This window comes from Rhopilema esculentum, chromosome 16 (genome assembly GCF_057945365.1).
Source record: "Rhopilema esculentum isolate cy_ngs chromosome 16, ASM5794536v1, whole genome shotgun sequence".
NCBI classification, from domain to species: domain Eukaryota; kingdom Metazoa; phylum Cnidaria; class Scyphozoa; order Rhizostomeae; family Rhizostomatidae; genus Rhopilema; species Rhopilema esculentum.
In genome coordinates, this window is record NC_142830.1 from 10416016 (window position 1) to 10441015 (window position 25000).

At 33.6% G+C, this 25000-nt stretch overlaps 2 protein-coding genes across 4 annotated transcripts; one reads left to right on the plus strand and one right to left on the minus strand.

The window, feature by feature from the left end:
* Nucleotides 1-137: 137 nt before the first annotated feature.
* LOC135682343 (phytanoyl-CoA dioxygenase domain-containing protein 1) lies at nt 138-11293 on the minus strand. 2 transcript variants are annotated; one of them, XM_065197203.2, is made up of 11 exons: nt 11137-11293; nt 8312-8452; nt 7267-7342; nt 5196-5243; nt 4901-4956; nt 3935-3997; nt 2911-2932; nt 2274-2399; nt 1561-1677; nt 1026-1152; nt 138-468 (listed from the first exon to the last, which is right to left on the minus strand). In XM_065197203.2, exons 1-11 carry the CDS (start codon nt 11197-11199, stop codon nt 414-416), a joined length of 894 nt encoding a protein of 297 aa, XP_065053275.2. In that variant the 5' UTR covers nt 11200-11293; the 3' UTR covers nt 138-413. The 2 variants fall into 2 exon arrangements, with proteins under 2 accessions (XP_065053275.2, XP_065053274.2); XM_065197202.2 differs by lacking the exon at nt 7267-7342 and adding an exon at nt 7533-7608.
* On the plus strand, nt 11290-24783 carry LOC135682337 (cleavage and polyadenylation specificity factor subunit 2). Of its 2 annotated transcripts, none has more exons than XM_065197191.2 (23): nt 11290-11441; nt 12593-12802; nt 13282-13441; nt 13822-13927; nt 14067-14196; nt 14412-14527; nt 14836-14924; nt 15562-15660; nt 16197-16264; nt 17042-17096; nt 17486-17653; nt 18065-18171; nt 18286-18400; nt 18799-18899; nt 19424-19487; nt 20361-20397; nt 20735-20789; nt 21349-21436; nt 21719-21859; nt 22602-22793; nt 23354-23434; nt 24085-24138; nt 24545-24783. In XM_065197191.2, exons 2-23 carry the CDS (start codon nt 12654-12656, stop codon nt 24635-24637), a joined length of 2268 nt encoding a protein of 755 aa, XP_065053263.1. In that variant the 5' UTR covers nt 11290-11441; nt 12593-12653; the 3' UTR covers nt 24638-24783. The 2 variants fall into 2 exon arrangements, with proteins under 2 accessions (XP_065053263.1, XP_065053267.1); XM_065197195.2 differs by having other exon boundaries at nt 11305-11407.
* The last annotated feature ends 217 nt before the right edge of the window (nt 24784-25000 follow it).

Genomic DNA, 25000 nt, shown 5'->3' on the forward strand with positions numbered 1-25000 from the left:
GATGGCATCATTGCAATCGTTCTTGAGTTATTACGGCACTCTGACGACAATTGCTAGGACCGAGCGAGTGTCTATCCTCTTTTTCACCTTATGTACAAACGCAAGATAAGTTGTTCCGAAAACAGAAAAAAACTATATGAAAAACCTATATAATAATCTACGAAACTAGCCACAAGCGAAAATATGATATTCAGTTATTTAGAAGCTGATCTAAATTCTGTTCAATTTTATTACCGATAAAAATTTTGTGTGATTAAGTTAAGCAATAGCTGAAACAAAGCCTAGACAATGGTACTTTAAAAAGTAGATAAAAGGGAAAATTTTTGCAAAAAATTTTTTAATTTGTTAAAAGCTTTATTATAGATTGTGAAAATTTGCGAATCAATGGGTCCTTGTTTGGAGAAGGTTTGTCCTTAGTCTTCATTTGTGTATAATAATGGAAAAGGATGCTCGTCTGTGGGTTGAAGCCTGTAAGAAAAATTTAGAAGATATTTAGAGAAACACAACACATAAAACAATAGCAATTTTAAGATATCAGCATTTTGTTATAAATTTTATGAAGATTACAGATAAACTAATTTCCACCACAGGATGAAAATTGTTAAAAATTTGTGTAAAAGCGAAGAACATTTAGCAATGATTTCGAATGTGATTCGATGCAGCCATGGAACGTAAAGCAAGCCAATCGGGGTGATATATTAAATTATGTTAAATTATGAATCTGCCCATGGCTGCTTAGTATTTTAGATAGTTTGGTTACGAAGTTGGTTACAAAGTTTGTTTCCTGGCATGGAAAAGAGGAGGGATGTTGTGTCATATTTTAGCCCTGGAGGCTCTCGAAACGAGGCGTGCTATTCATACGGCTAACTTCTGAGAATAGAATAACTGTTGATAAATCAAATAATGACAATATACGCAAGTGTAATATGGGAATAAACCACTACGGTCCACTCCCCTTAGGCCCGGTTGAGTATGGTAAATCACTGGACTATGTATTGTAACATTGAAGAGGATTCTATACAAACCAATTCTCTTTTGTCCACTCTGTTTGATCGCTTTCGTAGATATGAAATGTGTAAATCTGTCGAGACCGATCGGACGTGTTTTGCTCGCTTTTATGAACAACTTCTCCGTGAATAAGAACACATGAACCTAAAATTTACAAAATTGCTCTCATTTTACATCAAACATTTTTCGTGCAGCAGCTTAAAACTTGACTAACGTTAGGCTTTAATGAAAATCTACGAAGCTAACCACTGAATTTCAAAACTGATAATTTGTTACTACAGGATTGGTCTTTTATCACAGGGACGTAAAAAGTAAATCATAAGATGATGTTAGTTAATTGACGGTTTTGGTGAAATTTTGAGTAATTTCTTTCCAGAAAAATATTTAAATTCATATTTTAAAGTGAATAATAGTGACAACATATGCGATAATCAAAGTAATTGCTTTTGTGACAGAGATAGAACAGTCATTGCTTGTGCAGCAAAGATAAACACTACGAAATCACCATTCTTAAAACACGACACTGAGTCGTAAACACAAGAGAACAAATACCTCTGGTGACTTCAGCAGGAATAAACTTTGACATGTCGTAATCCTCTTCTTTCCCAACATATATAGTTGGTGGAGATGTACCTTCCGGGTTTCTTATCATCTTTCGTGTGACCTGCTCTGTAAAAGAAATTATTCCAATTTTCATAGACATATATTCCAAACGAAAACAATGACTGGATTGGGATATGGTAATAAACGTTGGAAGACCTTAATTGAATGCAAGGCAGCTCAGAGGATGGCCCGTAAAACTCAATCCCTGAAAATGGCCCCTGATATAGAGACCTAACAAATTTTAAGACGACAAAAGAAAACTTTCTTAGATAATTTTATATTACAACTAGCAATTTGTAAATAACGATTTAATGAAAGGTGCCTGCGCAAGATGATGCTAGCCCATAATGATCCTGCCGTGAAGGGGAAATTAAATGGAAAGCTGCGCGGGACGTGTAATTGTGCCTGGTGATCGTTTCCCGCGCATTCCCGCGTAATGGACCCCTTGAATTGAGGACCTGAATTTGAGCTTGCCTTTACTGGATTGGTATCTCCTTTTATACCTCACCAGATATTGGTTTATTATATTGATTCAAATTTACTATCCCCTCCCTGGCCACATTAATGTGCACTTTAGTAAAGAACAATTCCTTAAGACTAAATGCAAAGCAAAACTGCACCCTGCGTTTAATTAAAGCAAGCTAAGATTGAAAGAAATTTACTTGTGTGAGAGCCAGGTATAAACCACAAGCATCCATTTTCAAGCGTTGCATCCTCTAAGGCTATCCATACCCCGACCACCTTCGAGGGTATTGTCATCAAAAACGTCGCATCTTGGTGCGGGGTGACTAAAAGAAAACAATGCATTACTAAAGGACATCTTTTAACTTTTTGATATAGCTGCCGATTTCATATCCAGGCTCATAAGGACACAACGCTTTATAACACATAATGACTTTCTAACTCACGATTCAAGAATTACAATATGTATCTGTATAGCTCAGAGGTGAAACCACACAGCAGGATTTGTACCTTCAAAGTTGTTTTTTATATCAATACGAATAATCAACATCATATCTCATTGAAAAGTGCGGCCCCACTGCCCTGTCCCCTGACCTGTCCCCTGCCCTGTCCCCTGCCCTGTCCCCTGCCCTGTCCCCTGCCTTGCCCCCTGCCCTGCCCCTGGCTTGCCTCCTCCTATTATACTGTTCTGAAAAGCATAGAAAAACAGTTTATATGAACTTTTGCAACAGTTAATGTTTGTCATAATATTAAGAAAATAAAAATTTTACGAATATGATATATCAAACAACATAATTTTGCATTTAAATAAAGCTTACAATTAAATAAATTTCTCACCGACTCCGCCAATTTTAGGTTGCTAGAAAAAATACGAAAATATCTGAATGTATGACAATGAAATATGCTAGTGTTACGTCATTGATGACAAGGAAATCAATACTTGGATGACAAAGTTACTTCGGAATTCATGGCTCTGCCTAAAGTATTTCATGCTCTGTGGATATTTGTGACGAATTAAAAACATGTCCACGTTCTTTGCAACTGAAAAAATCATCTTTGCAATAGAAAGATCGTGATCTTTTTAATGAGTTTTTAAGTGCTCAAAATTCTATGGCTAGGAAATAAAAAGTAGGTATTTATGTACCTACTATACAAATAATAGTCGTTATACCACCAAAGTCTTAGAAACACTATATGCAACGAGACGAGGTTCGGTGTAGTTCAATGGATTCTTTTCTGATAGATACGATATCGGAAAAAAGATAAATTTATCTATGATATTAAACTCTGCAACAAACATTGTTTTGAGGGAGAGGGGGTGCGGTGTTTGTCTTTCTATCGGATACAGTTAAATAAATATTTGCACACAGTTAAATAAAAAAATGCATAGCCTGAATTTCAAGTGAATAGCTTCAGCAAAAAAAAATTGTCAAAAATATAAATCTCTGAACGTTTCCTATTGTGACAAAAATATATTTGATTATTATCCAAAAAAATTTCTTTGTTTAGATTTCATGCAAGCTTTTCTTTGATTAAAATTGTCACCAGCATATCGGAGCATGCCTGAATGGAAGTAAAGGGTCAATGATTTTAGCAACGGCCTGTAACCAAGGTCATTCACTCTTAGCAACAAACATCTGGCAGGGATTGTAAACTTAATTCTAAGAAACTGCTTGGAATCTCCAAATGCAGTCAAAACAGTTCAAAACTTCTTTTTACATTCGGATGTCACAATACCAGAACAATCTACTTTTTCACCTTCACTGCCTTCAGAAATCTAATAACTAAAGAAAATTTTATTCATTTGGATATGACATTAATTTGTCTAAACAAAGGTTCCTAATTACAGAAGTGCTCATACCTTGAAGATGTACATACTTTGTGGAATCTTTGGCTTCTTAAATTCAAGGGACTTGATTATATTCTGGAAAAAGATACATAAGGATATTACATTACTTATTTATCAAATAATCTAAAAATTATTTAACAGCACAAGTGAGATTTGATATATAGCAAACAAATTGCAAACTAAACAGTTTTTAACCTAGACAGACTTTTGGAGCTATGTTTTATACAAAATTAGGGTAACATAATTCTGACACTGGGGCAGTGGTGTCATCCATTTCTTAATACCATTGATACTTGAAACCTTAAAAAGAACTTGATAAGATTAAGTTAAATGACAAAAGAAATAAAAACATAAAATAAATCATAAGATATTTTTCATCAATATTTTTGACATTTTCAACTACAGAAGAGTTACAGACATGTTTTTTTTCTTAGGCTTTTTTCTTTCTCTCTCAAATGTATTGAAGCTACTATAAATTAGAGAAATCAGACCACAAAAGAAAGGATTTGAAGAATAATTAAAGTTAGCACATTGACCAATTTTTTGCAATAGGGTGCAATACCTTCAAGAAATGGCTACAACTACACTTTGAAAACTGTCAAAATACTCAGTACTCTTCTAGCTTGTAAAGTTACTGAACAAGAAATCAAGGATGTACTTTAAAGACACTGGTCACTTCAAAACAGCAACTCAATTGAACATATATAATATGATTGGATATATTTGATTGTTCGAAAATGTGTTGCTATACAAGGATATTTAAAAATTTCTAGGTGTGATACTGTTTGGGGTACTGTACCCAAATAAATTTCATTTTTCATCAAGAATATTTACAAGTTACAATATGTGAGAACATCTTGACATGTGCTATCTTTAGGTGCTAGTAATTTTGTTTCCCGATAGCTATTAACTTATGATTGAATCACAAATTTGAGAAGCGCTTTCTTAATTTAACAGGTACCAAGCTTGAAATGTCACCTGTATTCTCTTGTCAAAAGTCATATTTTTGAAAATGGGATCAAGATAGTGGAAGCCTGGAAAGAAATGTTGAAAAAGAACTAGTTTCAGTAAAGCAAACAACTTTGATAACATTTTTCAATATACATTAACAATAACTTAACTTTATCATATAGCACCTTGGAATCATCAGAATGGAAGCTTTGAATATTTTTTCCCAAAACTCTCTTAGCATATACACATGTATTTCAAAACTTTAAATAAATGCTGCAAACATTGACATGACACCTAAAGTATTTCATGCTATATGGCTTACCATGACCCATTTTATTTATTGCCAGATGCTTGCTTCTGTTTAAGTTACCTATGGATGTGAAGAATAAATCAAAGTGAAATATCATAAATAATAATTACATTTAGCCACATTGAGTACAATGATTAGTATAGATGCAGGTCTTTGTTGCTGTTGTAATCTTATTATAATTCAAATACAAATAATTCTAGTTTCTAATTACAAAATGAAAAGAAACTAATCTAATTCGAATAACAAAGTGATAACAAAGTCATAAAACTACTACATTTCAAACTCCACCCAAAAACTTGAAACAAATTTAGCAAATTTACGGAAATTTCTTATTTTCTAACTTTTACAAAAATGTAAAAACAAATTTACGAAAAATTCTAAAATACAAAATTTATGAAGATTATGATACATTTCATAAAATACTAAATTCCAAAACTCCCCCCCCCCCCCATTCGATTATGCTGACAGAACTGATTTTCATGATGCTGCAATTGTTTGAATTATTGGTTTCAAGAGTCTTCATATCTACATACATTACAATATCATTGAATGCCAGACCATTGCTTTATCAATTGTTTGAATATGTTTACAGTTTTCAAGGATTTGATCTTGTTTGGCAAACTATTCCACACCTTGGGATCTAAAGATCTGAGACTGTTTGTACCAAATGTAACTAACTTGATTAGGTCTAAAAGTAGGATTTTGTTTTTCAAAGTCTTATGAATTTCAATATTGCAAGCTTCATGAACGAGAGATATGCATAAAGTTCTTATCGTGTGGTCTTTCAAATTGATTGGTATGCCATTTGTGTCGGATCGGTCTCTCTTTACAATCAAAGTATTAAATTTTCAGGGTTTTCTATAATCTTTTTGCTTTCAAGCCAATGAAAAGTGACATTTGATTCTTTCTCTAAGATTTTTACAAGATCTAGCAAAGGATTTCATTTGAGAAATGCACTAACATACTGTCATCTGCATAATTATACACTTCTGTTATCTTAATAAATAGAAAAGGTCGTTTAGGTAGAAGTTAAAAAGAATTAGGCCTAGTATAGAACCTTGGGGAACACCAGACACTATATTTTGAAAGGTGCTGTATGTATTCTAATTGATTCTGACACTTTTCTGACATCTTTTTAGGCAGGAATAGATCAAGGACAAGGCCTTCAAGATCACTTGTGACTTTTTCCTATGGAGAGGTTCATATTGGTCCCAATTTGGAAAATATTTATCACCTTGCTTTATCTTGCAAAAAAGTTTAAATCTTTGGCTGCAGAGGTATTTGTGCCAAGACATGGTCCTATGTCGAAAATATGTCAACCTGCAACTTACTCTCTGATGAACTGGTATTACTTACTGGTATCACCAGGCATAGACATTTTTTTGTAACTCTATTATTCTTTTTTGCCAAAGAGACAATCCCAAACAGAGAATATACATCAGGAGAAGTTTTATATAATCCCTATTTCAATGATTTTGACTACTTCTTCAGTACAAAAACATGACTTATTCAATATTACAATTGTTATAATACTTAAAAACAATTTGTTGACCACACCAGGAGGATTAATGCGCTGGTCATGCTAGCAATGCATATAAATTTCATTTCAAGTATAGACAACTTCAATGAAAAATTTGCATCATTTAAAATAGGAAAATTAACTTCACTCAAATGAGCAGCCATGTATTTTTTAAATTTTAAAAGCTGTAATTTCTGTTGAAGAGTCAAATAAGCCTTCTGTACCACAAACTTTGAAAAAAGCATTGAAAAGCAGAAACATATCATATCATACTTTGAGATGTCATAGACTTAGGAACCAAAAAGTTAGATATTCTATCAAAGCAAAGCAAACATATCTCAAAGTTGAAAAATCATTAATTGTCTTGATTTATGGACAAAAAAACATCATTATGCAATGTAACTTGAATGAAGACAGTGAATTTTCTGAGCCTCCTTTTTTGTCTACTTGATTCAGACAAAAATCTAATTTTTAGATAAATTTAAATATCTTGCCGCACCAAAAATTTAATATGCTACTACTGCACAATAAAATAAAAAACTTTGTCAGTATTCTCCAACTGACCTTTTTCATCCAAAACTCCATCCTCAAGGAAGAATTTTATTTTGTCTCCACTGGCCATAAAATAATCATCACGTTTCTAGGATGAATTTTAATAGCAATGCAACTTGAATGAAGACAGTGAATTTTCTGAGCCTCCTTTTTTGTCTACTTCATTCAGACAAAAAATCTAATTTTTAGATAAATTTAAATATCTTGCCGCACCAAAAATTTAATATGCTACCACTGCACAATAAAATAAAAAACTTTGTCAGTATTCTCCAACTGACCTTTTTCATCCAAAACTCCATCCTCAAGGAAGAATCTTATTTTGTCTACACTGGCCATAAAATAATCATCATTTTTCTAGAATGAATTTTTATAACAAATATAATTATTTGCAGGATATATTATAATACCCTGTCTTTCATATAATGAATAGAATACAACAAATCAATGTGATATTAAAAGATACTTAATAAAACACACTAAAATAGCAATCTTATAGACTTTAAAATGTTTAATATTCATTAAAACAGAAATGTCAGTATTTTGAAAAACTTACACCAATTTCCTCATTGCCTTATTGAAAGGAGCTGCCCATATGGAGAAAGTTACCCTACCATTTTCAGGACAAAGAGGAATGACCATTTTGTAGTAATATTTAGATATTACTACCTTGGATTATCGATATTCACATATCATCAATTTTATAGCTCTGGTGGAAATGCATAGCTGCACTTTTGTTATAGTCTAGGTATCTGAACATGCTTACTACAGTATAATTAGCCCATTACTAAAAAACTCTACCTTTTGCACAAAACATAACTATATTCAGGCACCATAATATAACAAAGACAAAATATGCTCAATGACCAAGAAAGGTTGTTTTGCAAATATTTTCTCATATCGATAGCCAAGTTTTACGTGCTACAGCAACATACATTTACATGGTGGGGGTGTGGCACTCAGGAATTCAAATTCTAAAAGGGAAGATGCAAAGGAAAAGTTTCGCAATATAAGCTCTAAAAGACACAAGAGATTAGTTGAAAATGGTTTGCATACATACTGGTGATACTGTTGAAAAAACTGATTTTGGATGTGTACTGAAATCAAAATCATCAACAAACTCGCCACATCTTTTCATCAGTGCATCACATTCAGCAGGGGTGAACAGGTCCTTCAGCACCAAATAGCCTTTTGAGTGAAACTGATAAAGGAAAGCATAACATTTTTGTAAAAAGAAATAAGCTTTAAATTTAAAGGTTAAAAATATCTCTATAATTTTTTAAAAAAGAAACAAAGAAAGAGGTAGAAAACAGAAAGTATTAAAAGAAGACAATAAGAAATTAACTTCAATTAGTTACATTCTTGAAGCAGTAGTGGACACCTGGAGGGGGGGGGGGCAAGGGGTGCAGTCACCCCTCAATATTTTGGAGGACAGTTGTCTTTTTTTCTAAAACAATGGGGAAATATGATGTCACCTTATCAAAACAATAGGCTTGCCCCCCAATATTTGATCAAGTGTCTGCCCCTGTCTTTAAGGAATGTTTCATTGAATAAAAAAAGATGAAGCTACTTTTCAAAAAGATACAATCCAGGATGTTGAAATAGCTGCAGAGGCTCTATGAGTCAAAGTTTTACCTGGTGGACACCTGGAGGGGGGGGGGGCAAGGGGTGCAGTCACCCCTCAATATTTTGGAGGACAGTTGTCTTTTTTTCTAAAACAATGGGGAAATATGATGTCACCTTATCAAAACAATAGGCTTGCCCCCCAATATTTGATCAAGTGTCTGCCCCTGTCTTTAAGGAATGTTTCATTGAATAAAAAAAGATGAAGCTACTTTTCAAAAAGATACAATCCAGGATGTTGAAATAGCTGCAGAGGCTCTATGAGTCAAAGTTTTACTTCAACTCCGTATTGTCTGGATCAGATAAATGATGATAAACAACTAAATGGGGGTAAGCAACAACAAAAATCTCATACACAGGGAACTTGTGAAATGGAAATAAGACAATTAAATGAAATTTTTGCTTTTTGAATTGATCTTTCTTGGACAACCAACTTTCATTGATATCTGATGATTTTTTATTTTATTGATCCAAACGGCAAAATGCAAGTTAGCTATGGGATGCAAAAAGAAATTGTCATATTTTTGTGCAAATATATAAATATGACACCCTCTTCCTTACATAACATAGGAAGTGTGGTCAGTGGCAAAGCCAAAAGTCCTGCTTGTCCTGCCAGCAGGATGGTCATTTTTTCAAAGGTAGCAATTATCAAAAAAGGAAAAAAGTTGAATCGTGTTCTGAAATCATTTTATACCAGATTCCTAGGCTTCTCTTATCTTATTTTATTATTTTTTACCCATATTCTTCAAGGTTGTGCCCATTTTCCACTTTGGAGACACAGGGTGTCACTTTGCAACTCTAACATAATTTTGAGTATCCTATATTCAATTGCATATTGTTGAAATGTAGCCAAGTAGCAAGTCCTGCCCAACTTTTGTAGGCAGGACTAAGCGGGCAACAATTTTGTAGCCCTGTGTTTGGTCCTTATTCACAATAGAAGAAAACAATAACACTCCTACCCTTCAGAAATGGCAGAATCTCAAGTCCTGCTCTTTCATTAAGGCAAGACTTAAACTTTGGGAGCCCATGTTTTGGTATAATTTGATGATTTTCTGTTTTGTGATCACAACAAACTTTTTTATCACAGACAATAGCCAAGATTTCTTTCGGGAAAGAATTATTTTGATATCAAGGATCAAACTAACCGTAACAATATGTGATTTATTACTGATTCCACTGAAAATATTTTTGTTCAACAAGAAAGGCCTAAACCGTTGTCACTTGATAATATTACAGACAGAAACATGATATGTGCAAAAAGCAAGGGAAGTCATGTTTAAAGACCTATATAAATGGTAGAAAAAAATTTGATGCTGCAGATAGAGAGAGTTTATGTTTTTTCTCATGCCAAGACAGTGGAGACAGAGCAGGCATGATAACATCTGGGAAATTTTGTTTTCTGTGACTGTAACTCAGTCTCCATAGACACAAAGGATGGTAAGCAGGTCAGGAGGGAAGGAATGCTGTATTGGAGGAGTCTCCTCTGATATCCAAAACAAATTAATTCAAGATAGCAACATCTACCATGCATGAGACTATATGCACATCCATGCTGCATTCACTTTTTTTTAAAAATCGTCATCAATGCAATGGTAGTGATATTCATTTTGAATTTTAAAAATTTTGCTTAATAAGAAAGGTAATCGCCTATTTGTAGAAAAAAATAGCTTTAATTTCTGTTTTTAAAATTTTTAATTGAAGTTTTGACTTGAAGATATAAAAACTTTTGAAAATATTACTCAAATTGAATGAGATTTTTGTTGATGTTTTGAATTTTCAAGAAAAGGCAAGAGGGTGGATCCGGACTGCGATACACCTCTTTTCAAAAATGGGGCAATTAAAAATTTAAGGTTTTAATCTTGATTATAATAAATAAATCTAATATAAAAGTATTAAATGTTAACTAGAATATATACAGAGAAGTTTTGTCTAATTTGAACATACCACAATTTCTTAAAATAAAGGAGGAACTCCCCCTAGCGTATAGTTAAAGAACAAAGTAACAGGGAGTAAGAACATATTTATTAAACTCAGAGGATGTATTGTACATTTCCATAACAAAATAGTTGTAACTGAATAGTTGTAACAAGGAAGGTTGAATATAATTTTGAAATGAAAATGTATATGGAGAATTTTATATTTCTTCCGGAAAGATCATTCCATATTTTTGCAAGAGGGTGTTACTTTTCGAATTCTTTGCAGCATATTTCTTAAAGTCTCACATAATCAATAGGCATCAAATTCATGATAATTCAAACATACCTCGTCAATTTGTTCTTTAGATAGCATTTTCAGAGACCAATCCAGAATGTTAACAGAAATCATACATCAACACATCAATCAGCAAAGTCTTCTTCTTTTCAAATCCCGTTGTTGCAGTTTTGGGAGATTAAGTTGATTGAGTTAAAGATCAGCACCAAAACGAGGCTATCAGTAATGGCGCCTCGGTGGTGATTTCAAGAACATGCTACTACGATGAAAGAAGAAAGTTAAAAGAAAGTCAAAGGCTGGCGAATTGACTGAAGAAGGGAATGTAATTGCCAATAAAGTGAAAATTTTCAAAAAGTGTAAGACCAGAAAAGCTACTTTTATAGAGCACAATTCAAGCAATAGGTTTTGCTAGAGCAAAAATATCGGTCATAACATCTCAATGAAGTGGCTATATATAAATATGATATGAAGACAGTCTAAAATTCTTTGCTTATCAACAATGAATATAGCCATGAGTTGAAGCTGGCATTTCAAGAAAAACTGCAGCAAATTTAAATCATTTTAACAGGCACCGCGGAGCGGTGAGAAAAGTAGAGGGGAGCTAAAACTGTATAGAAAAAGCTTTACTGGTAGGTTAGTACTTAATATTTGGCATTTCTTGCAAAAAGTGGAGGGGGCGCTAAAGCCTCCCAGCCTCCTTACTCCGTGGTGCCTGTTTACGATTATATTGTGTCAAAAATATGCCTCAAAGTGTTCATGAAATCTTGATGATTAAATATATCATACAATTTTGACACAAATAATCTTATAGTTTTTGCTCTTGGCCTGTATGGAAAGTGCTTATACGTACAAAATTTGTCAAGCATAACATACAGACCTTGCAAAATGCAATTCAGAAAATTCGCTCTTCTCATTTTGATGCAAACCACTTTCCTGCTTCACTTCATTATTTTGCATCAAATTTATCTAAAGGGCCTATGTGAAGTTTATAAAACAACAGATCCAATTTTTTTACTGTTTTTTTAATATTTTTATAGAAAAATAAAAACTCAAAGTAAAACAAAAGTTCCTTAACCTAGACAAAATATGTATGGTTTCTGAACCATCCCTTTCAGTTTTCCAATAACTTTTTTAAAAAACCTAAGTAAAAGGAATCTTACTCCAATGATTTTCCACTTGAGATATATTTCTATATCCCCTTCAACCAAAGATAAAGAAAACTATACAAATTGAATGGAAAAAGCCATCACTTGAAATTATTTAGCTTTTCTGATTTTCTCCTTTTATTTGTTTCAAATATTTTAGGCAAAGGTTTCTTCAGGAAAAATATCATTCTTTTTTCATCTAAAAGATACTTTCCTGGAATAATATTTTTTAAGTAATTTCAGATAAATGAAATGTCTGCAAGCTTGTGATGACAAATGTGTGGACATTTGTTACACTAAAGAACATTGCTGTCTTCTGAAATTGGTAGCATTATTTCAAAAGCATTTTTTATCTTTTTCAGCGATATATGGGTTTTATTCAGACTGACATCTGTTAGTTGAGGCAAAGGAAAATATAAGAACATGACATCAATTATACGCTTCACCGCTCTGTCTGGTGCTCAAGATGAATCTCCACTTTGCTATTTGCTGCAAGTAGATGAATTCAGGTTTTTACTTGATTGTGGATGGAATGAACTTCTAAGTATGGATTCTATTGAGAATATAAAATGGTAAGATCTACACTTTTGTGTATTTGTTTTATGCATTCACAGACTGCCCACTTCTAGCTGATATTGAAAATATGAACTTTGGTGGTATTTGCTGGCATGTTAGAGTTTGAGCATCAAATAGTTGTTGTCATTTTTGACAACATAATTAAGAGCTGAACATGTTTACATTACATATGTGTTCAATGTTATGCCTTTTAAGAACTCATTATTATCTATTATGATCACCTCTATATATTTATGGCTAATTATGCTTTTTACTATTGTTCTGTTATATTATTGCCTATTGCATAGTTCTGGTCTTGTGATCCTCACACTTGCACTGCGATATATCTACTTTTAGAATTTGTATTGTTTTTGATTGCTTCTTCATGTTACCTTCAGATACAAGTTGTGTTTTCTTTACACTGTTATCTTAATGTTATCTTCATGCCAAGGTTAAATTTTGTGTATTAGATGTTTTGTTCTTTCCTTATTTTCAGGCACATTGGTCAAATAGATGCTGTTTTACTGTCCCAGCCAGACTTGTATCATCTAGGTGCTATCCCATACGTCTTTGGAAAATGTGGTCTCAATTGTCCCATTTATGCAACCATTCCAGTTTATAAAATGGGTCAGATGTTTTTGTATGATTTTTTCCAGGTATTCACACTCTGGTGTTTTCTTTTATATAGGTCTGCCTGTGTAGGATAGAAACTACCATGTTAAGTTTTTTGCTTAAATTTGTATATAGGTGCATTGTTTAAAATGCAGAAAACATAGTTTGCAAAGAATAAGAAAGCCATTTTTTATACATTTTTCAAGTCCATTATATAGGACAACATGTATGGAAGCAAGAAAGAGCAACTAAAGGAGCCCACAGGATATCTTATCAGTAGCATGTGTGGCAATTAAGACTGAATCACAACTTCTTCCAGTAAAGAAGAGTGATAAACTTTTTAATTATTTTACATACAAACTGCCAGGGTAGATGTATCATTTTTACTGCAGCTAACATTAGTTTTCATATTATCTTTTGCTAGTCACATCAGAATGAAGAAGACTTTGAACTCTTTTCACTTGATGATGTCGATACTGCTTTTGAAAAAATCATCCAGTTGAAGTATTCACAGCATGTTAGCTTAAAAGGTTTGAATATTTGGATACTTTTCACTCTCGTTTTGTGACATTTTTTAGCAAGAAAATTCTGCCCCAGATATGTTTGTTTAACTTAGAAAAAATGTAATATTCAGTTCACAAGTCTTTTATATGCAATGGTTTTTGGTAGGAAGAGGCCATGGACTCAGTATCACACCATATGCTGCTGGTCACATGATTGGAGGAACCATGTGGAAAATTATGAAGGAAGGAGAAGAAGACATCATCTATGCAGTTGACTATAATCACAAAAAAGAAATGTAGGGCTTTAGATTACAAATTTAGATTAAAATTTTATGACAGGAAAGTATTTGTGTCAGAAAACTCTTTGAAAGTATTTTTTAACATTGCTAATTTTCACTCTTCGAAATCAAATTTAAAAACCTTGTAGAAAATGAATTCAACACTTCCTCTGGTCTCTTTTCCTCTAAATTTTACGTGAAATTAGTTTGTTTTTAACCATTGATATTTCTAGCCATCTCAATGGAGCAGTTTTAGAAACCCTAAGTCGACCATCACTTCTGATAACAGACTCTTTCACTGCTTTAAACATACAAGCACGGAGGAAAGAGAGGGACATTCAGCTAATGGGTAGATGATGCTCTTCATATTTATTCTTATAACATTGTTAAACATTTTCAAACCTTTTATAATATTTTAAAAATGTAACAATTTACGATTTATTCTTTAAGTTTCCCATTTTCACATTTATTACAATTATCAGGCAACCATATAATTAAAAAAAAAATCTTATATTTATTGAAAACTTTGTGCATTTCAGTAAATCAATGTAATTTGAGTCTACCCTCTTCCCGTTTCCCTTCTCCTTTCCCCTTACTTATGGCCATTCATCTACTCGAAATGGTGAATGTAATTTCTTATTAATTTTTACTCTTTAGACAATATTCACACAGCTGTGAGAAGAAATGGAAACGTACTGTTAGCAGTTGATACAGCTGGACGGGTACTGGAGCTAGCACAGCTACTTGTGAGTGGATTTCTTGTTCACATGCCACAAACTGACCAAATGTACCTTGTTGGGGTCATTAGGCATTCAGGAGAAACGTTATGATGATAAGGAGAATGGTTCTAGTTGTTGTCATATAGGCAATTAACATTATTTCTTGCAGGAAATCTTAGAACCTCGTTTAAAAGGTCGATTCCTTTCATCAAAGAAAAGACAGAATAAACTAAAACTTGTATATCTGCGTTAATATTTGGATAGCAGTGGCGGGTTCCTGGGGGCGAGAGAGGGGTGGGGTGGTCTTTTGTTCTAGAAGAAAGGTAAACTGTGACATCACCTTATAAAAACAATAGACTTACCCCCCGCCAATATTTGACCAAGTGTCCGCCACTGCTAGATAATAATAATCCTTTCAACTGAGTTATATTAAAAATATCGCAACATTTTTATCAGATTCAAAAATGTCTTTCCACACTTTAAATCGTGAAATTGGTCTTTGAAACAAATAGAGTATGTGAACACCGTGATAAAGCCTGAGTAGATCAACTTCGGAAAAAAGGAAGATTTTTAAATTCACATTTTAATGTTCTCATATTCAAAGCTCTGGTCAATCGCAATTTATACTATTTTTTCATTACAACACTTTTAACTTTGTTTCCAGGATCAGCTTTGGAGAACCCAAGAATCTGGACTTTTTGCCTATTCTCTTTGTCTTCTCAACAATGTTAGTTATAACGTAGTGGAATTCGCAAAATCTCAGGTGCTTCCCTTAAAGATTTTTTCCGTAAATTATTCAAATTGAGTTTTCAGTAATCTGTATTGTTATTTTTCAAATCGAAATCATGGCTAATCGTAATAGTAGGCGTTTGCACTTAAAATATGAAAATAGCTTGCACAAAAGCAGTGTTATTTCTATCTATACTTGAAAGAAGAGGTTATATAATTTGTTATACCTATGTGAAACAAAATGATAGCATAGGAAATTTGCTATGTTTAATATATCAGTTTGCTAAGTTTGAGTACTGATGTTTCACACAATTCGGATTGAGAAGACGGCAGACGCCTGTCCACACAAGATTGGCTCTTTGAACTTCTTGTTAGCTCTCAGATCATAATAGCTTCTTGGAATTCTGGATCCTCGATTAATGAAGAGTTTGAAATGTGCATTTTGCATGTGATCACTTTTGTAAGCTTCCAATTAACCGATCTGCCACCAATCCTTTGTTGAGACCTCTCCATTATTTGTCGTTTGATGTTGAAGGTTTTTTAAATTTGTCCTTTTGCATCTTCTTTCAGGTTGAATGGATGAGTGATCGTATGATGAAAACCTTTGAAGCAGGGCGAAATAACCCTTTCCAGTTTAAGTAAGCATTTATTCTTTTGCCCTTATTTTTTATAAGAAACTTACCCTCAAGGTTGACGTTGAATGCTCTAGTTTCTTAAAAATGTTTTTTGCAGATGTAAACGTCGATAACCGTCAATGTCTCTTTTGTTTTTAAATATTCGATACATTTCTGTCGAGTTTTGCTGCCTTAGACAGAGATTAAGGCTGTAATTAGACGAGGGAAGTGTATTTTTATTCTCTGTTTGTGAAGTTCACCCAGCATGCCATATTGATGGATTTTCACATAATTTCGCAGCTCTGGTTTTTTCGGAATTCAATTGATTCTTAGTTTTTTGCTTGAATGCTTGTGTTTCTTAATCTTTCTGACTATCCAGGACTATTGTTACATCAATGTTACGACAGTGACTCGATCTCCTTTTCTAAACCTCGGGCACATTCTTTGCCAAACTCTTTTATCCCAGGGGTTTCTGCCCTTTGAGAAAAGTCTTCAAACCTCTGTGCTTCCTGCAGCTTACAACATAATGTGTTTTAGACTTTTTCTCCTTTTTGCCGACCTCTTTACTGACTTGTTTCTCCAGTCCAGTAACCAAGGTATTTAACTAAAGGTGCTTGTCCATTCCTGGGAGAGCTCAATTAAGAAAAACAGTACTTGTTTGTAGAAGTTGTGATCGTGTATGCTCTGTTATTCTGATGTATGTATAGTAGTTACAATCTCTTCTTTTGTTAATTTCAAGTCGTACAGTATTGCATAGGCCACCTTTTTATTAACTTGCTGATTGCTTTGGTTATTTTCTAGACATATCACACTCTGTCATAGTCTTGCAGATGTCAACAAGGTGTCTTCACCAAAGGTTAGTCCGTTTCTTTCAACGAAAATTTATTAGTCAAGAAGCCACTTTATTACAACTTAACAGCACATAGATTCAGTTATCGATCTGAGTTTCACTCTCTCTTTGGTTGACTGCGCTCGTACTTTAGTGCATCGATCACCCCACACAGTAGGTGACATTCATAATTAGTTGTATTTCAAGGATGTAAGATACGAATATAAATCTTAACATGTACCAGTATTATTTTGAATAAGTTCCTTCTTGTATTACCTCACGTTTAACGTTCTTATATAAGTCTTCAAAAGATCTCTAAAGATCTCCTGCCATACCCTCTCACGTTTTTATACATTCGTGTGCATCTCGCTACTTTCCTATGTACTGCAATAAAATGAAATGTTCTTTCCCTTTAGGTCGTTCTAGCAAGCACTGCGGATCTAAATTGTGGTTTTGCAAGAAGTCTTTTTATACAGTGGGCTGACTCTGCAAACAATAGCATCATCTTTACAAGTCTTACTCCTCCAGGAACTTTGGCTAGAAAACTTATTGACAATCCCAATTTAGAATCTATCGAAATCCAGGTCTGCTTCAGCATATTGTTTTGTTCCTTTTTAATTAATTCCTTGAATTGCTCTATCAACGATATTTTTTCTGATAGCGAATTGGCTTTTTAAAGGATTTCGTGATAGCGACCAAATTTTGATTGGCTGAGCGATCTCACCAATACTATTTAGCCAATCAGCTCACAGGACTCTAGCTCACAGATTAAACCTAGGTTGGTGAGACATCTCGGGCAATCAAGATTTCACCCGCTATGCTGTGCTGCCCTCATTTTTCAGTTTTTGGTGTTACCTGCAATTAAAAACTGCTAGGTAAAGAAAGATGTCATCAGTTACTGAAAATCGTTGGCGAAAGTAATTAGGCTTTTCAAACTTAACGTTTCATTTGAAACTCTGTTTCCTCAATTTCCATTAAGACTTTATGCTTTGCAGATAAAAACACGGATGAAACTTGAAGGAGAGGAATTAGAAAAATATTTAGAAGCTGAGCGAGAGAAAGCTAAATTAGAAAAAATACAAGAGAAACTAAAGGCTGAGAGGTAATGTATTGTTTGTTTTATTTTTGAAGTTTTTTATATATACCGTCTTTTTTGTCCTTTTTCCGTTGCCTTTTTTGGTAGCTTGTTTTGAATCACGTGATTATTTGCTTTTAGACGTGCCAGCCAATATAAGGAGGAGAGTGACAGCGAAAGCGAGGAGGAGGATACACAAAACAATATCAATATGGGAATGAAATCTAAATACGATTTGATGCTTTCTGATGACAAGGTAAAGCCGTTCATTTCTAGTTGGAGTTGATTTATGTTATTTTAAAAAACTGTTACTCTTCCCCTATCTATTTTGATCCATTTGCTAATTTAATTTGAATTGTTCTGATGATCAACAGTTGTTTTAATCTTCTAAGAGCTTCTGTTAAAATCGTGCGGACAAGATTTTTCCCTTACGGACAAAAATATTTTTAATACACTCTCAACGCTATAAATTTTTGCTATAACATGTTATTGATTTGAAAATTTGTGTATGGCTAAGGTATTGACACGCAATTGACAGCAATTGATATAGTACTCAGAAGCCAGGCATACAAAAGTGGCATCTCTGCTTGACTCCTTCATATGGTATCTGCAACATTGGAAAACAAATACATTGATCCATTCTATTTTTTGTAGCTAAGAGCAAAAGGAAATTTTTTCAAGCAAGCTAAGACATTTCCGATGTTTCCGTTCAAAGAAGAAAGACTAAAATGGGATGATTATGGTGAAATAATTAAGTATGAAAGCATGTTGTTACTGTAGCCCTTCTTGGTAAAGAAATAGGCTTGAATTTCTTTGCTTGAGCAGCAATTGTGTTATGTTGTTTGAGATAATGCTAATTTGTATATTTGTAATCAGACCGTACGGAAATGAGATTCAAAGCATATCTAAAGCAGTACAGATTTTTTCACCCACCATTAAATGTGCAGTTCCTTTCAAAGCCCATTTAACAAGACTGTTGTAAATAGTATGCATTATTCGCAAGGATATTTTTATGCATTACTGTTTGCAATTTGCATTGTATCAGTGTAGGCCTAAAATTCTTATCATAATGCTTGATAGATTGCAAGCATAATCGTCATAGTTACAGCAATAATCCCACAATCTAGGAAAATTATAATCTAATTGCTATTGGATATGGATAAAGTCACATGATGCTGGGTATTCCTTTAATATTTACATATTGAAGTTTTAGGATTGTTGCTTTTACTTCATAAGTTCTCGTGATTATGTGTCTTGAGTTTTCTCCGTCATTTCACAGACCAGAAGATTACTTCTTAATCCAAGATTCAACACCAATGGAAGAGGATACTGCTGTACAAGATGTATGGCAAATTTTATTCAATTGAAAACAATACCTGCATGATTTATCATTTACTCGTAAATGATGAAATATTGTCGATAAGAGCTAATCAAAGCTGGAAAAATTTAGATTTTTTTAAAAAGAAACAGACTTCCTTGCTGTTTTGAGTACAGAAAACTCTACAGTCAGACTGTCTTTAACTGCAATGGAATTTTCCATTCACTGCCCTAGACACACCCCTTTCTGACTCAAGAAAGTTGAAGGTTCCATCAACACGCTCTTTTCAATGAGTAAATAGACTAGATAAAACACTTGTGCATGTGGCGATCAAGCTCAAAGAGGATAATAAAAGAAATGAGTGTGACAAACAATATACAGTGAAGAGCTACTTAAAGATGTGTAGCATCTGGGGCATGGTCACCGCCCCCTATAATTTCCTAACATTTGGTCTTGGGAGTAGCTATGACAAGATTCTTATGCAATCAGTTTGCTTAAAAGGACTGTGTCCCCCTTGAACAATACGTACCTGCTACTCCTCTGAAACATATATTTGAACAGTTTTTTGGCGGCACAGAATTTGAAAATGGCTTTGAAAAAAGCAAACATTTTGTATCATGTTGGCTAAAAGCTTTTTCGTCTAAATTTATATGATATAAACAATTTTTCCTTTTTTCAAAGCCATTTTCAAATAGATATTCGTGTAACTTTGTTTGTGTATATTTATTCTTTTTTTAGTCAGGATTATGTGTTCAGTTTATTGTTTTTTATAAATGATTCACGCATTCTTTCAATTTCTCTGAATATCTCATCACTATCTCTACATTGGTAGAAAAATTTTATTGGACTCTTTGTGACCATAGCTCCGCTATTTCATTTTGAGTCTCGCTTTTTGTAGGAAGAAGAGGATGAAAAAACATCAGTTCCGATTAAAGGTATGAATTGAAGAAGTTGAAATTTAATAAGTAATCTTAGTTATTTAAAAGAACTGAAATTGTATAAGAGGAACTTTTTTTACTCAATGTATCCCGAAAAAACTTCAATTTTGTACGTTCACTGTACGTATATTAAAGCCTAAATTTTGAGAAATATGTATTTGCCTTGAGTGCTTAATCGTGTGTACAATACAACATCAATGTAATCCACACATTGGTATATTGAATAGGTAAAAAATGGAAATTGGAAACTTCTTACAGCAAAATTGTCTACATATACTTGGAGTTGGTTTGTTTTGCTCTAAAATTTAGGTGAAAAATTTATCCTCAATTTCAGATCTTTCAAAGATTCCAACAAAATGTGTTATTACCAAAGAGAAGATTGAAATAAGGTGAGATTTCATGTTATTTCGTTTTTAACTAACACAATTTTTGAAATTTAGTTGCTTTTGGCTTTGCGAGAGTATTGCGCAAAGAAGGAGTGATCGAAAAATATGAAAACTTGAGAGATGTTTCAAAACATGAGTTGGGAAATCATTTAGGCAACTGATTTTCGACCGAAGCCTGGCTCTTTTTATTAGTGAGTGGGGTTGGTTTTGGTTTCTCCAGTGAAAAAACATGGCCAAAGATTGGACTTTCAACTAAAAGAGACGCCCTTCCCTCCGCTAAACTCTTTACTATTGGCTTTGCTGATTTTTATAGCATTTCTGAGAAAGTTTTTCCAAAGAATTCCAAACTACCAGTTGAATTTCTGGCGCTCCTAGAAAAATATATCACAACTACTAACATTGTGGTAACTGCCTTCGGAACATATATTTTAGCCTAGTCAAAACAAATTTAATGTTCTTTTTCATTGTATTAATCTGATAAATAAAACAGATCCCTTCAAACATTTTAACCATTGTTTTTGACAATCTTGTTATTTTGCCTTCAAAAACCGTTATTTTTCAGATGTCAAATAAAGTATATAGATTTCGAAGGAAGGTCTGATGGTGAATCTATCAAAAGAATCCTTTCTCTGGTAAAACCAAGACAACTGGTACTTAGACGTCACCTATTCTTTTTACTTGATCTTAATTTTTCGTATAAATGGGATTCTTTTAATCTTTACACTTCTGTTTGATTTTCCTACCTTTCTTATTTACTTTTTTGGTTGTTTCCATAAAAAACCAATTGATATTGCTATAGTACTTATAGTCTATGTATGTCATTCTGTGTTCGTTGCTGTCTCCATCCATACATTATTTAAGCTTCCATTTTTATCGAATATTGAAATTCTCCATATGTACAGTAGTATTCAAGTGACATAATTTTAAATCAGATTTTAGTTCATGGAACTGAAAAAGCGACGGAACATCTTTTGGAGTACTGTAAGAAAAATCTAGGCATGACGTCAGGAACGGTGTTTGCTCCTCGAATTGGCGAAACGATAGACGCTACAAGAGAAAGTCATATTTATCAGGTAATTTTCGGCTTCTTTAGAAAAGTCCTTTTTCTCGAAGCCTAGTCATATCGCTGCAAAGCATGTTTTTAACTCACCCTTTTGTTTGCTGCTCAAGTATATTTACTATGTTTTATTGGGTTTTCGAGAATTTGTTTTTTACTGATTATTGACTTTTCGACTCATAAATTTTTGGGTCATATGTTCAACAAAGTAATATCGTGTCTTAACTTTCTGGGTGTAGGATGTGAAACCTGTTGTTATTCTTGCAAATACTCTCTCTTCTTTTTTTGCTTTCGTAAGTGGGTCTCTGTACATAAATGTTGTTAATGGGACAGCTGTTTGGCTAGATTTGAATATTATTTCACATGTAGCTGCAATTCGCTGAAAGGAAAACGTCTTCCGGCTTACGGTACAATAACTGTTTAGCAGCACTCAACCCTTAAATGCTTTGTAACAAGTTCAATTTGTCAGCAGCATATTTTATTGCAATGCTTTCAAAGAATACAATGAAGATTTGAGAGATTGTAGTAAACAAAGTTATGGCTGACTAGAATCTACACAAGTGGTTTGCCTTATCAACGATACCAATGGTGTCTTACTCGCTCTCCAATCCAGATTCATGTCTGGCCCCTGCATCAACAGTCAGGATCCTTCCTCACTTCTGATCACAATATCAATATATTTGTTGATAACTTTTTTCCCCATATCCTAACGTTCAAATATCCTTTTATGAATTGCTCATACTTTTCTTCATTTGCAGGTGAAGCTTAAAGACTCCTTGGTTAGTTCGCTTTCATTTGCTCAGACACGTGAAGCGGAGCTAGCTTGGGTAGATGGTCGACTGGTAATAGAACGCTCTAAAATTGACGCGAGATCGGATGAGAAAATGGAAACGGATGATGATCATCGCAGGGATGTAGTTCCAGTGCTGGAGCAACTTCCGTCTGAAGAGGTCTGGTTTATTGCTCGCTTTATATATTACAGTATCATGTCTTTTGTTCTTCAATACTATTACTTTTTACTAGGTTTTACTAGGAAAAGGTTTCTTTTTTATCAAAGAAGGCTGTTTTAAGAAAATTTGATCGGAGACCCTTAAAGCCATGCCCTGCTCTGAGTGGAATAGGCTCAGCAAGCTTTTTACTTTACTTCGCAAGGCATCATGGACTGTCCCAGGAATAGCCTCTTAATCCATTCTTGGGGAGGTGGCCTTTTTTCTTTCATGCTATATTTTTCATTACTTCTATCATGTATTTTTCGTTGAAATTTTCTTTGTAATATCAAGCTTAAGGCAGTTACAGCCTCGCGTGGTTTTTATTGAGAGTGAATTTCGTCGACGAGCAGATGATTGATTCTCCTCTTTTTGTGTAGCAAGCTCCTTACAGATGTGCCTGATTTTCCATTTCATGGGTCTATCTATCTCTTTACACGTGCCTGATTGTTTCACGGATCTTATCTTGAATCGAACATCCTTGTTAAGTGTTCTAGGCTACCATCTAAGTCTTTTATCAATAGGTGCCTGGACACCGAAGCGTATTCGTAGATGAGCCAAGGCTGTCAGACTTCAAGCAAGTTTTAACTAAAGCCGGATTTCAGGTGAGAAGTCAAATACGACAATTTTGTGTACTTTATGCTAGTAATTCCTTTTTTTACTAGATCTAGCTCTATTCTAGCTCTGTTTTACCCTCAGAATATTTTGGTTAGACTCAAAGATACTGCATTTGAACATTATACAGCCTAGTATAGGATTTATTAAACTTTCATAAAGGTAAGAGACGAGAATACATAGGTGCTGACCAAAAATGCTCATTCCCTTAAAATGTGCAGTTTCTATGTTTTTCTATTTTAAATGCCAAAAGGAATAGCAAAAGGAATAACCAGTTTTATCGACAATTTGACTTCCTGATAATTTGAATTTTATGTAATTTTTTTCTCTTCATATTTGTCTTTGTGTGATCCATTTTTATGAGCTTTCGAAGATATTTAGCTTGCCTTCCAAATTATCCATTATTCCATGTTTACTGTATCAGATATCTCGTTTTGTTTCCTGTACGAGGAAACATTCCTGTTTAAAGAATTTGAGCCTTATATATTAATAAAGCATTGAGTCCCGAGGCATTAGTCTATAAAAGCAACTACGACAATTTTTACCTCAGTTTAGTTGCTCGCACAGACGTGAGATTTCTTGCTGTATTTTTCGTTGCAAGGTGTGAATCTCCTCTGCAATATACTTGTTTGTTTCTTAGGCTGAGTTTGCCGGCGGTGTTCTCGTTTGTAATAACATTATTGCAGTCAGGCGGGTAAGTTGAAATTCTAGAAAACTGTTTTCTGCGTTTTTTCTTCAATATTTTACTTAAAGACAGATATATTTTTATTAAACAGATATATTCGTCGAGAGTCTTATTTTTGATTGCATTTATTTAGCCGCATTATAACCAGACTGATTTTTTTGATCCTACTGTAAATTGTTTTGAAACTTCCATGTTTTTAGGAATCCATTGCATTAATTACTGTTTTTCTTGTTAATAAAGTGCTGTTTATTTATGATTCTTCTTTAATTTACGATTACGATTTTTTATGATTCTTCTTTAATTTTTTAATAAATGCTCTTGGGCCTTCTCTTTGTTATTATCAATCTTAGTTTAACTCTAGTGATCGGTCAAGTACGGTATAGCCTTGTTTTGAATGAAATTAATTCATTTTTAGAGTGAGGCTGGAAAAATAGGACTTTCTGGAGCCCTGTGCGAAGACTACTATCTTATAAGGGACTTACTTTACCAACAGTACGCCATAGTATGAGAAACAGGCATGTGTAGAGACTGCATGTATTGCCAAAGGGGAATTTTTTTTAACTCTTTCATTATTAGTTGTTTATTTAAACCTGTCTTACAATATTTTGTTAATAACCGTACTGCATGTTTTTTTTAAAACATTCACGGACTCTGTATGCTGTGTTTCAATGCTGTTGATTCTTTTCTTTATAAGATTATGTGCTAATTTCAAGCCTGCACATCACCTAACGAATCTTCAAACTGAATTTTTAAAGAGGCGATTGGCCTAAATTCATACCTTCACGAGAATCTCGATATTTGTTACATAAGGCTGCAGGGTGTTAAACTTGAATTTTGCTATGAATATTTGTAAATTTTTAATGGAAGTAAC